Below are 12,680 nucleotides of genomic sequence, written 5' to 3'. Positions count from 1 at the left end.
AAAGTAAAGAAACAAAATACTCAAAATATTATAAAGTGACACAAAAAAAAGAATAATTAAAATTGATCAAAAGACGAGAATGCTGTAACTATCCAATGTTGTACATACAGCGTTTATCACTTCTGAAATCTAGGTGATGTAAAATTATTCAGCTTAATTTATTTTCTCCGATAATCTTTCTTATTTTCTACTGTTTATAAAAAACAAGTTGTAATGTGTAAGTATAATTTATAAAAGTAATAATGTAGAAATGTGGATGATGACGAAATTTCATTAGGATAACTTTAAAACAAAATGGAGTCGAAGATCATGGCAGCCAACACTCTATTAATATATAGTAATTTGGCTGCTTGATCTTAAATTAAATGTTAACTAAAAAATAAGAAAACAGATAAATTTTTAAAGTGAGTGGAGAAACAAAGGATGTGTTCTAATAAGATCAACATTGACATAAGCACAAGCATTTGTTCTTCTACCCAATTTTGCCAAGTTATTCCCAAACTTTGCAGCCCAGTGTAAAACCGAGCGTGCCTGGGTCTAAGGCAACTGCAGATTATATGCATAATTGAGTTCTGTGCGTGCAATTCTATGCACTCATAGAGAGTATCAAGAACAAAAGCTTTGGGTCCTCCTCACGCATATTTCATAATTCAATTGAAATAGTTGCAAAATTATTAGTAAAATATTTGTGCAGCACAAGAGACAGGCAGACAAAGCAGAGACAGAGCGAGAGAGAGAGAGAGAGAGAGAGAGATAGAAGCAGTAAACTGTATTTACTTGGCCCACTTGAAAAGCTGCAACTTCCCTCCTTCGCATCTGGCTACTTGTCAATGAGTGTTTTGTTGAGGGATTTAAACACAGCACGGACAGCTGCTGCTGCTGCTGTTGCTCGAGGCATCGTTGTATTGCTGCTTTTGTCCTTGTCCGACTGTGAAAAGGAGCTTAACAGTGCTTAAAAAACATTTGCTAGGAGAAATCTGAAATCAATTAGCTGGCATTTTGTGCCGGCCTCAGCAATGCAGCATTGCAGCCGCATTGCTCATACGCCACATTGCACAACGTTGTAGGCGTCAAAGACTCTTGCATTGTTCATTGGCATCAACATCACGAGCCATAAGCCGCTCTAAGCCCACGCCGAACAATACAAGGCAAAGACAAGCAAGCGAATTAAGCCACAAACCGAACGAAGTCTCAATACCCTTTCCACAAGCTGGAGAAAAACTATTAAAGCAGAGACTGCACAACGAAGATAACAGTATTAAATGGACCAAAAAAGCGCAATCAAATACCTAATGCCTAAACACAAGTTTTCGCATGTAATTCGCAAATGGCAAAACTTTAAATATTATTTAATTGCTGCTTAAACACTTAAGCTCTTTTTGCATAGTTTATTAATCATACGCTCCGTTGGTCAAAAGTTTTTCAGCACTCGCAAAAGTTTTACAGCCGGGCGATCAATGGAAATTAATTGCCAGCGCAAAGGCAAGCAGTAAAATGAATTGCAACTGCATTGCAAGAGGAAGAGTTGCGTCCTGCTTTTTCCGAGTATCCTTCAACTGCTTAGCACGTTAATAATTCCAGTAGGAGGAAAAGCTGAGATTGAAATTGCCCACGCAACGAAGCAGCGCAACGCAACGCTACGCATAAGGCTAACGATTATGGCTAACGTCTAATTACCAATTCTTGGCCTGAACAATCAATTGACTGCACACACACAGAGAGCCCGGACTTATCCTTTGGCCTCCCAGACAGACACACAAACAAACCCCATGGGATTCGCCTCTCTCTCTCTCGCTCTCTCCCTCCTTTCTGTCGCTGTTGTTGTTCATCAGCGGGGTGCCAATTTATTGCAACATCTCCAAGGCAGCGCCCACTATTTGTCCTCCTTCTCCCTCCCACTTTTGGCCCTTCTGTTGGCCATTTCCCTAATCAATGCTCGAATGCTAATTACCAAGCCAAATTGGCTCACATATTCGTAAATTTGGGGGCCTAAAATTGGCCTACAAACTGTCTGAGATTTGCATTTCGTGTAATTTGCCTGAGATTTTGCGGCACTGCGATTTACCAGAGGTTGTGAAATTTCACAATCAAATGCGGGATGAGATCGATGGGTTCAAAGTTTGGCACCTTGTAGCAGGCAAATCGAGGGGGATTTTCTCAACGTAAACAAATTTGCAGTGCACTGAAAATTCATCGGCTAAAATCAACAAATAAATTCTTAAAACAAGATTGTATATCAAAATTGAACGAAGAAGGTTAATTGTTAAATCAAGATTGAATACATACATCAAATCTAGATTGCTCAATTTTGAAATTCAAAATTAACATCTTGCTTTAAGAATGAGAAAATCTTAAAATTGAACAAAGAAGGCAAAATTTTAAATCAAGATCAAGCAACCTTAAATTTATAGACAAAGAAAAACAAGTAAGAAAGTTGCAGTCGAGTGTGCTCGACTGCGAGATACCTACCCGCTACTCATTTTGAATAAAAGCAAAATATTGCGGTATTTTTTTTATGCCAAAAAGCAAAAATACTAAAAATATAGTATATATAGTATAGTAGTATAGTATTATATATAGTACCACATTCAAAATATACCATAGACGGCACAATATACCAAATTGTCGGCCAAAGAAACTCAGACCCCTAGTAAGTAGGCGGTTTTGCCCATACAAAAGTATTTCTTTAATAACTTTCACAATTTTTATCTGATCGCAATCCAATTTTCAGAAATCATAAATACTATAGTTATTATTGTATACACCAAAATTCAGCTGTAGCTTGAAAATTACGCTTGTTATTCGATTTTATTGATTTGTGGGGGCGGAAGTGGGCGTGGCAAAAATTAGAAACAAACTTGATCTGCGTGCACACATAACAAATGCTGTCGAAAAAATATATAGCTCTATATCTTATAGTCTCTGAGAACTATGTGTTCATACGGACAGACGGACAGACGGATATGGCTAGATCGTCTTGGTTGTTGATTCTGATCAAGAATTTATACTCTTTATAGGGTCGGAGATGCATCTTTCTACCTGTTACATACATTTCCTGCCGGCACAAAGTTATAATACCCTTCTACCCTATGGATAGCGGGTATAAAAATATAACTAATTATATTTTTTTTTTATGTTTGTTTATGTAATATATATTGTTTTCAGTTTATCACTTCTTCATCGCATCTTTGGGACGAATTAGCATCTTAGCTTCTTGCATGTAAAACAATGGGTAAATCATATTTGGTTGATTTAAGTTACTGAATAAAAAAAAGAATAATTTAGTATATTCCATCAAAAGGAAAAAAATAGTAATGCTTACCCATGCTGACAATTGTTGTACCACCAGCCACTTTTAAAATCAGCTGCACAATTGGCACCGCTAAAATCGTTGTCGCGATCGAATGTTGAGAATTTCATGTTTTCGCTGTATCTCATCGAATCTCTAATAATAGTTTCGCTGAATTTACCCAAACTCAGTGCGTATCCATGGTCTTCATCAGATATTTTGAAGTCGTCATAACCAGCGTAGAAGACACTTCCATTCACAGCAACCAAATGTATATAAAGTTCGAATCGCTGCAAGCTCGTGATACGATGCATTTTCTCGAGTCCCAGGAAGAAATCACTCTTATAAGAACCGAAACCTTTGCGGTACGTTGCCCAATCCCTATTAAAACTCTCATTTCCCCCAACTCGTTGTTGTATTACAATCCATCCAGGTCCAGCTATCTGACTATTGCATAAAACATCGAAGAAACCTACGCCAGAAACATTGAGTTGATGAACATCTGAATCTCTAAAAGGGATGCAAGTTGTGGGACTTAACTTATCAAGTTCAAATTGACATAACTGATTTTCTTTCACTTTATCTATTAGCTTGATTTCACTTTCTTTTAATTCCAATTGAATTTTTTTCTGCTGTTCTCTGATATTCTCTGATGTCCGATTTAATGTATCAATTTCAAATTGGTATAACTGAATATCTTTATCTTTCTTTATTAATATAGATTTACTCTTCTCTAATTTCAACTCAAGTGTTTTCTGATGTTTAGTATTATTTTGAATATTCTCACTAAATCTCTTAATTTTTTCATCTTTTTCAATTAAACTAGAATTAAGATTTTGAAATTGAAGTTGGCAATTTTCTAAGTCTGTGGATTTAACAGCTATTTCTCCTTTTAATTTCACAATAATATTTTGTTGCGAATTAATATCAGATTCTAATTTTTCAACTTTATTTTTACTCAATTGCAAATCGTTTTCACCTTTAATAATTTTGTTTTTATAGTCATCTAATAGAGCTGTCTCTTTCATGAATTTTTCATGAATCCTCACAATTTCATGATACTTTTCCATAAGATCCGAATTTAATTCATTTAACATATTTTCTTTAATTTCGTTGTCTTCTAACTCATTTCTAACCTGTCGAAAATAATCTAGCAACGGTTTCACAGTTTTATAGGTCTGATTTAGGCATTGCTCTTCCATTTTTCGGTCGAATACGCATGTCTGATAAGAAGAAAATGTAAACATTCTAGGCACTCACTGTATTACACTGCTTTATATAACTGTTCTCACCTCTTCAAGGGCAACTGCTGCCACCAAGAATATTTGAAGTATTATTAAGAAAACAGTTGCGTTGATTTTTATTTTGCACATTTTGAATATTTCGACTGCATGCAAACAAGATGAATTTGAAACTAAAAGCTTAGTTTAAATTGACGAAGAATATAGCTCTAAGTGCTGCATGATTTTGGAATTAACACATGATCAACGGATGTGGGTTCAGCCCAAAAGTTCGTAGCGGAAGTGAAGGCGATAGCAAATTGTGACAATGTCAAATTTCTGACACATGTCTAAGAGCGGCTTCTTGATAATGCAACTAGAAGTGGCGACAGTATTTGAGTAATTCATTTATTCGGAATTTGAATATACTTAAAATAAGAAAACTGTGTAGTGTAAAATTGCAATGTATTATATTATATATACATATGTATGTATCACATGGATATTATTTTGAAGTCAGGATCAATGAGCCAAGATATTAATGATGTCACATGGAGATAACGTATCATGATCAGCTTTCTCTCTCTCATTTGTCTGTCTCTGTCTCTCATCTATGTCACCGCTTTCAATCAGTGAGAGTGATTCTCTGGTTTATCTCCGCAATGCTGACGCAGACGCGTTCCAATTGTTGAGGTGACACACTCATGCTTATTTTATTTGTTTTAATTTATATTATATAAAACAACAAAAAAATTACTTTTGTTTGGTTTAACCCCAACTTCATTCAATGCAGTAAAATGGCTGATCTTGAGTTAAATTTATATTTAATATGTGCAAATTGAGTATTGAATTGAGAAATGTAATTGACAGAAAGAACAACCTGACTTTGCAATCGTTATTATCAAACATTACTCTACAGGATGAAGTGTTTTTTAAGTTTGTTTTCACTTTGTGTGCTTTTGACATATATGTATGTATGTATATACTGATCGTTCTATATGTTGCTAATTCATTAAATGTATGTCATGATGTCGGATCAACATGACTTTTACATTGGACGCTGTATTTTTGGGTATTACGTTTTTAGAGTGGGGTATCATTATCAAAAGAAGCTCAAAGTCTGTTCAGCTGAAGATAATGTGACAAAATTATTCTATTTTCGAATTAAGCTGCATCTAAAAGTAATTAAATATGTGCTTATTTAAAGAGTAATACCCTTTATTGAGGTTGGCTTTTCTGTTCTGTTGCATACAAGATGTTTTAATGTACTTGGAATTTTGGAAAATCCAAGCCAATATATATATTTTTTTTTAGCAAACAATTGAAAACAATTTTGAACATAATAAATACTATTAATATTGCCAATTAAGATTTAATACAACAAACTTTCAAGTTCAGGGGACTGAGTATCTTGTAGTCGTGCAATCTCGACAAGATCGTTCTTTTTCGATCCAGTAAATATTATACATATATATAATGACTCCTAAGTCTTTCATACATCATGCCTGCACGTGTTTCTCTCTTCACTCTCAGTTGCTTATCATCGCATTGCTGGCTTTTGCTTCTAAACTGCCCAGCAGCTTAGCAACAATTGTCAGAATGACGTCTTTTTCGGAGAACGCTTCAGCAAAATCATAATTCGCTGACCTACACCAATTATTTAGATGTTGAAAGTAAACAAAATACAATTTTCGACGGCGAAATATGCTCCACGCACAGAGAAAGACATTTTTGAGCACACAACATTTATTCAATATATATTTTGATTCGTCATTAACACAGTTACATTTCGGCAACCTTGTTCATTTTTATACCCGCTACCCATAGGGTAGAAGGGTATTATAACTTTGTGCCGGCAGGAAATGTATGTAACAGGTAGAAGGAGGCATCTCCGACCCTATAAAGTATATATATTCTTGATCAGCGTCAACAGCCGAGACGATCTAGCCATGTCCGTCTGTCCGTCTGTGTGTCTGTCCGTCTGTCCGTCTGTCCGTATGAAACACTGGATCTCAGAGACTATAAGAGATAGAGCTATAATTTTTTTCGACAGCATTTGTTATGTTTGCACGCAGATCAAGTTTGTTTCAAATTTTTGCCACGCCCACTTCCGCCCCCGCAAATCAAAAAAATCGAATAACAAGCTGCCTGAAAGCCTGAAAATTTGGTTCCGATCAGATAAAAATTGTCGAAGTTATTAAAGAAATACTTTTGTATGGGCAAAAACGCCTACTTACTAGGGGTCTTAGTTGCTTTGGCTGACAATCTGGTATATTGTGCCGTCTATGGTATATTTTGAATGTGGTACTATGTCGATATACCAATACCATATACCATTTGGTATATTTTTAGTATTTTTGCAGTATATTCGGTATATTTTGAGAAAATACCGCAATAAAAGAAACATTTCTTTTATTCAAAATGGGTAGCGGGTATCTCACAGTCGAGTACACTCGACTGTAGCTTTCTTACTTGTTTATTCTGCATTACATTACATTCATTTTTTTCCAATAAACTAAAGATACTTATGGAAATATATACATAAGTGCTTTTATTTAATCTACAAATGCATTTCATTAACGTTAGCTGTTGTTGTTGTTGAGATTTGTTTTTGCATATGCATATGGGATAGACACGATCAGCCAGCGCTTGTTTTGGCAGTTGACTATCGCGTACTCGCTTGCACTCGGCTCCAAGCGTGCATTTGTCTGAGCTTAGAAGCAACTTCTTCTGTTATACACCACCACAACTAGCATCGTCTTCCGTTTTAACGAAGTAGCAACTGCTTCCGCTTGACTAATAGCAAATTCTTTTGTTACTAGTATACATACTCCTTTTCTGTTTAGCTTCTGTTCCCTTTCGTATTAATTATTATTGATATTTATTGATAATATAAATTTGATTCTTAGCTAATGCTCAATGTTCCTTTTTTTAATTAACTCTCTGAGATTCGAACTATATGAGTATTGTTCTTATATAAGTTATAAGATGTAAATATATATAGAACAAAATTCTATTGTGTTAACTACTATTACTACTGAGTAAACTTTGACTTTGGTTTCTACTGATGTTAAATACAGCTCTGAAACTAAAAATATAACTAATTATAATTTTTTTTTTTTTATTATTATGTTTGTTTTTGTAATATATATTGTTTTTATTATTTACATTTTTCTTTTATGTAATTAAAGTTAAGTTGGGTTTTCTTATTAATCCGCATTTTATATAAACATTTGGAAAGTGGTGCAATTTTTAATTTCGCTGCTGTACATATACGCTCAGTTGATAAGGAAAAGAGCGGCCTGCATGACGTCAGACTTGTGACGAGCAGTCGAAAATATTATATTTGCTGGCTCTCTCCGCTGATCTTACTCTGCAGCTTAGCAACCGCTGTTGAGCACCGCTTCTATCTATAATTCTGCTAAATCTAAATCGGGGAGAGGCGGAAGATGATGATATACATTGTGTTTCGATGGGTAGATCAGCTAAGTGATCTCGAACATTTTCTATTTTAATAACAAATTGTCTTTAACAAACGTGAACAGGTCTCCAACTTTACTGCAATTAAAAATGTATCGAACGCGTTTAATACCAACTCATCACATTTAATAAGTTATTTTAAAAATGATTTTATACTTTAAATAACAAATAGTTTAATAATTAGTAACATACATACACTCAAAACACAAAACAAAATTTAAAAATCAATTTTGGTTCGACTATAGTTTTTGACGAATAAGCATCTTAGCTTTATTGAGATCGTGGCCGGAATCTTTCATTGAAGTTACTCTTAAAGATCATGTAAAAATAAATAATTTATTATATATGTACATATGCTGAACTGCTATTATCTGAAGAAAAGTCATTGTCCCGATCGATGTTTAAGCAAAGCTCAATACGTAACCGTTGAATTCATCGGATATAATCGTATTCTTCGTAACGAATAAACTTTGTTGAGTTATCTGATAATACGATATGAATGTAAAGCTCGAGATAAATTTTATCTAATCCAAGACAGAAATCGCTATCCGGGTAACCGAATTCTTAGCAATACATTGCCCAATACCTATTGAAACTCTCATTTCCACCAGCTCACTGACTATCGGGTAGATCATCGAAGAAACCAAGTCCACAATTTTTGATCTTATGAACTCCAGTACGTTCTCCGCAAGTAGAGCAACATGATTAAATATAATACTAATGAGATCTGTCTCATTGAATGTCTTATCAAATTCTACTGAACATAACCTAATAACACTACCTTTTTGTAGTATCTGAATTTGAGACTTCTCTAATTGCACCTAAGCTTTCGTGTGTCACGATATTTATCTTTGTTTATCTCGAAATAATTTTATGTGAAGAATTTAGTTTCTTTAATTGAACCTCGTAGTCGATGAAATTATTGGATTTATCTATTACATATATTATCCTTTTAACTGTCAATATCTGTTGTTTGTGACTTAATCCTATATTGCAATTTATCAACTTTAACTTGACACAGTTGCAGAGCATTTTCCTTGTTGCATATTTATACCCGCTACCCATAGGGTAGAAGGGTATTATAACTTTGTGCCGGCAGGAAATGTATGTAACAGGTAGAAGGAGGCATCTCCGACCCTATAAAGTATATATATTCTTGATCAGCGTCAACAGCCGAGACGATATAGCCATGTCCGTCTGTCCGTCTGTCCGTCTGTGTGTCTGTCCGTCCGTCCGTATGAACACCTAGATCTCAGAGACTATAAGAGATAGAGCTATAATTTTTTTTCGACAGCATTTGTTATGTTTGCACGCAGATCAAGTTTGTTTCAAATTTTTGCCACGCCCACTTCCGCCCCCTCAAATCAAAAATCGAATAACAAGCGTAATTGTAAAGCTAGAATTGCGAATTTTGGTATATATAATAATAACTATAGCATTTATGATTGCTGAAAATTTGGTTGCGATCAGATAAAAATTGTAGAAGTTATTAAAGAAATAGTTTTGTATGGGCAAAAACGCTTTCTATGGATGTGTTGTATGTATGCGTATACGTATACATGCTCGCCTCTATATTTGTATCTGTATGCAAGAGGCACTGCGATAGCTCCATTGGTAGAGTGCAAGCATATTACTGTTGCGGTAGTCGAGGGACTCGGGTTCGAGCCCGCTCGGGGAACAAAAAAAATTTTTTTTTTTTTTTTTATCGTATTTACAACAATTATAAATCAAAATTGTGGATTTTATTAAAGAAATATTTTGTATGAGCAAAACCGCCTGCTATGTATGTATTGTATTTATGCGTATACGTATATACATGCTCATCTATATTAGCATCTGTATGCATAGGGGTTCTTAAGCAATGCGATAGCTCAGGTGGTAGAGTGCAAGCCGCGCATGTTGTGGTGCCCGGGTTCGAACCAGCTCGAAGTACAAACTTTTTTTTTTTTAACCACCCGGTCGGTGGAGCTCGAGTTCAAATCCCGATCGAAAATACATGCATATTTATTTTTAATATTTTGAGATTATTACCGTAATATTTTGCTTTTATTCAAAATGGGTAGCGGGTATTTCACAGTCGAGCACACTCGACTGTAGCTTTCTTACTTGTTTTCAAATATCATTATCCAATTAAATTGCCTTTTTCATGAATTCTTTATAAAATTTTAAAGTTTTATTATACTTTTCTAGAATTTAATGATCTGTTTTTCCCTTAATTTGTTTTGCTCGACCTCATTTTTTATTTGTTGAAAATAGTCGAGCATTGGTTGCATAATTTTATAAGTACATTAAATAAAACATTTAATAGTATTATTATTAGATTATTATTATTATTAGATACACGAATTTGATGAGCCTCCTTCAATCTAAATATCTCTCAATTCGATGGACTTTCAAAAAAGCATTTAAACACTAAATGATCACTTTTAACGGATCAGTGATCAGTACTCTTTCCTCTGCTGATGAACATCGTCTTCATTTTTGCAAATGCTTATTTCTCTCTCTAATTTAGAGATAACTTCAATGGCTTCGTTGAAAGAATATATTCAGGATGATTAGAAATCTATCTTTCATCTCGAAATAGCAGATTGCCTTTATCCTGTATTATTCACTTAGTACTTCACTTCCTGTATTATTTGCCTGTATTATTCGAGAGGAGAACTAAGCAGAACTTACATCACTTTCATCGAAGGCAGCATCAATGGACCAAGTACAGCATGGACTTACCATACACCCTCACTACTCCCTCTATCTCTCTCTCTCTCTTTTTATTTTTTTTACGAATAATCATCAACCTATTAGTCGAGAATGCTCGATTACAAATTAACCTACTTTACTTTAAATACTTAAACGTATATTACTCAAAAACCAAATTCATAGTGCACCAATTATAACTTCAGTATATCACTTCTTCATCGCTTCTTTGGGACGAATTAGCATCTTAGCTTCTTTCATGTAAAACAATGGGTAAATCATATCTGGTTGATTTAAGTTACTGCATAAAAAAACGAATAATTTCGTATATTTCATCAAAAGGGAAAAATTGTAATGCTTACCCATGCTGACAAGCGTTGTACCACCAGCCACTTTCAAAATCAGCTGCACAATTGCCACTGCCAAAATCGTTATCGCGATCGAATGTTGAGAATTTCATGTTTTCGCTGTATCTCATCGAATCTATAATGATAGTTTCGCTGAATTTACCCAAATTCAGTGCGTATCCATGGTCTTCATCAGATATTTTGAAGTCGTCATAACCAGCGTAGAAGACACTTCCATTCACAGCAACCAAATGTATATAAAGTTCGAATCGCTGCAAGCTCGTGATACGATGCATTTTCTCGAGTCCCAGGAAGAAATCACTCTTATAAGAACCGAAACCTTTGCGATACGTTGCCCAATCCCTATTGAAACTCTCATTTCCCCCAACTCGTTGTTGTATTACAATCCATCCAGGTCCAGCTATCTGACTATTGCATAAAACATCGAAGAAACCTACGCCAGAAACATTGAGTTGATGAACATCTGAATCTCTAAAAGGGATGCACGTTGTGGGACTTAACTTATCAAGTTCAGATTGACATAACTGATTTTCTTTCACTTTATCTATTAGCTTAGTCTCACTTTCTTTTAATTCCAACTGAATTTTTTTCCGCTCTTCTCTGATATTCTCTGATGACCGATTTAATGTATCAATTTCAGACTGACAGAACTTAATAACTTCATCTTGCTTTATTAACAAAGTTTTCTTCTCATTTACTTCCAATTCAATTGTTTTTTGATGTTCTGTTATATTTTGAATATTCCCACTTAATCTCTTTATATTTTTATCTTTTTCAATTAAACTAGAATTAAGATTTTGAAATTGAAGTTGGCAATTTTCTAAGTTGGTGGATTTAACAGCTAATTCTCCTTTTAATTTCACAATAATATTTTGTTGTGAATTAATCTCAGATTCCAATTTCTCATTTTTATTTTGACACGATTGCAAATCGTTTTCCCCTTTAAGTACTTTGTTTTTATACTCATCTAATAGAGCTGTCTCCTTTATGAATTTTTCATGAATTTTCACAATTTCATGATACTTTTCCATAAGATCCCAATTTAATTCATTTAACATATTTTCTTTAATTTCTTTGTCTTCTAACTCATTTCTAACCTGTCGAAAATAATCTAGCAACGGTTTCACAGTTTTATAGGTCTGATTTAGGCATTGCTCTTCCATTTTTCGGTCGAATTCGCATGTCTGATAAGAAGAAAATTCAAATATTCTTAGCACGCACTGTATTACACTGCTTTATGTAATTGTTTTTACCTCTTCGAAGGCAGATGTGGCCACCAAGAATATGTGAAGTATTATAAAGGAAAAAACTGAGTTGTGTTTTATTTTGCACATTTTAGATATTCCGACTGCTCGCGAAAACGATGAATTTGAAACTAAAAGTTTAATTTAAATCAACGAAGAATATAGTTCTGAGTGCTGTATGATTTTGGAATTAGCACGTTATCAACGGATGTGGGTTCAGCTCAAAAGTTCGTAGCGGAAATGATAGCAAATTGTGTCAATGTCGAGACAATGTCAACTTTGTGAAGCATGTCTGAGAGAGAATTCTTGTTAATGAAATTAGAAGTGGTGACAGTTTTTGAGTAATTTATTTATTCGAATTTTGATTATACTTAAAATTAGAAAA

At 34.3% G+C, this 12,680-nt stretch overlaps 2 protein-coding genes across 2 annotated transcripts; both read right to left on the bottom strand.

Moving 5' to 3' along the window:
* Positions 1-2,914: 2,914 nt before the first annotated feature.
* Positions 2,915-4,661, bottom strand: LOC132791661 (fibrinogen-like protein 1). The gene is made up of 3 exons (XM_060800680.1): positions 4,582-4,661; positions 3,323-4,512; positions 2,915-3,260 (listed from the first exon to the last, which is right to left on the bottom strand). The coding sequence occupies exons 2-3, from the start codon at positions 4,489-4,491 to the stop codon at positions 3,170-3,172; spliced, it is 1,260 nt and encodes a 419-aa protein (XP_060656663.1). The 5' UTR covers positions 4,492-4,512; positions 4,582-4,661; the 3' UTR covers positions 2,915-3,169.
* Positions 4,662-10,349: 5,688 nt separating this feature from the next.
* Positions 10,350-12,407, bottom strand: LOC132790768 (angiopoietin-related protein 7-like). Its single transcript, XM_060799457.1, has 3 exons — positions 12,305-12,407; positions 11,046-12,235; positions 10,350-10,984 (listed from the first exon to the last, which is right to left on the bottom strand). Exons 1-3 carry the CDS (start codon positions 12,383-12,385, stop codon positions 10,894-10,896), a joined length of 1,362 nt encoding a protein of 453 aa, XP_060655440.1. The 5' UTR covers positions 12,386-12,407; the 3' UTR covers positions 10,350-10,893.
* Between the last annotated feature and the right edge of the window lie 273 nt (positions 12,408-12,680).

Source organism: Drosophila nasuta, chromosome 3, assembly GCF_023558535.2.
Source record: "Drosophila nasuta strain 15112-1781.00 chromosome 3, ASM2355853v1, whole genome shotgun sequence".
NCBI classification, from domain to species: Eukaryota; Metazoa; Arthropoda; class Insecta; order Diptera; family Drosophilidae; genus Drosophila; species Drosophila nasuta.
This window is presented reverse-complemented; position numbering and strand designations above follow the sequence as displayed.

Coding starts and splice junctions, on each gene's coding strand:
- LOC132791661 (XM_060800680.1), bottom strand. CDS start 4,491: ATGGAAGAGCAATGCCTAAATCAGACCTATAAAACTGTGAAACCGTTG. Junction 3,261..3,322: donor TACAACAATTGTCAGCATGG/GTAAGCATTACT, acceptor TTTTTTATTCAG/TAACTTAAATCAACCAAATA.
- LOC132790768 (XM_060799457.1), bottom strand. CDS start 12,385: ATGTGCAAAATAAAACACAACTCAGTTTTTTCCTTTATAATACTTCAC. Junction 12,236..12,304: donor CCACATCTGCCTTCGAAGAG/GTAAAAACAATT, acceptor TCTTCTTATCAG/ACATGCGAATTCGACCGAAA. Junction 10,985..11,045: donor TACAACGCTTGTCAGCATGG/GTAAGCATTACA, acceptor TTTTTTATGCAG/TAACTTAAATCAACCAGATA.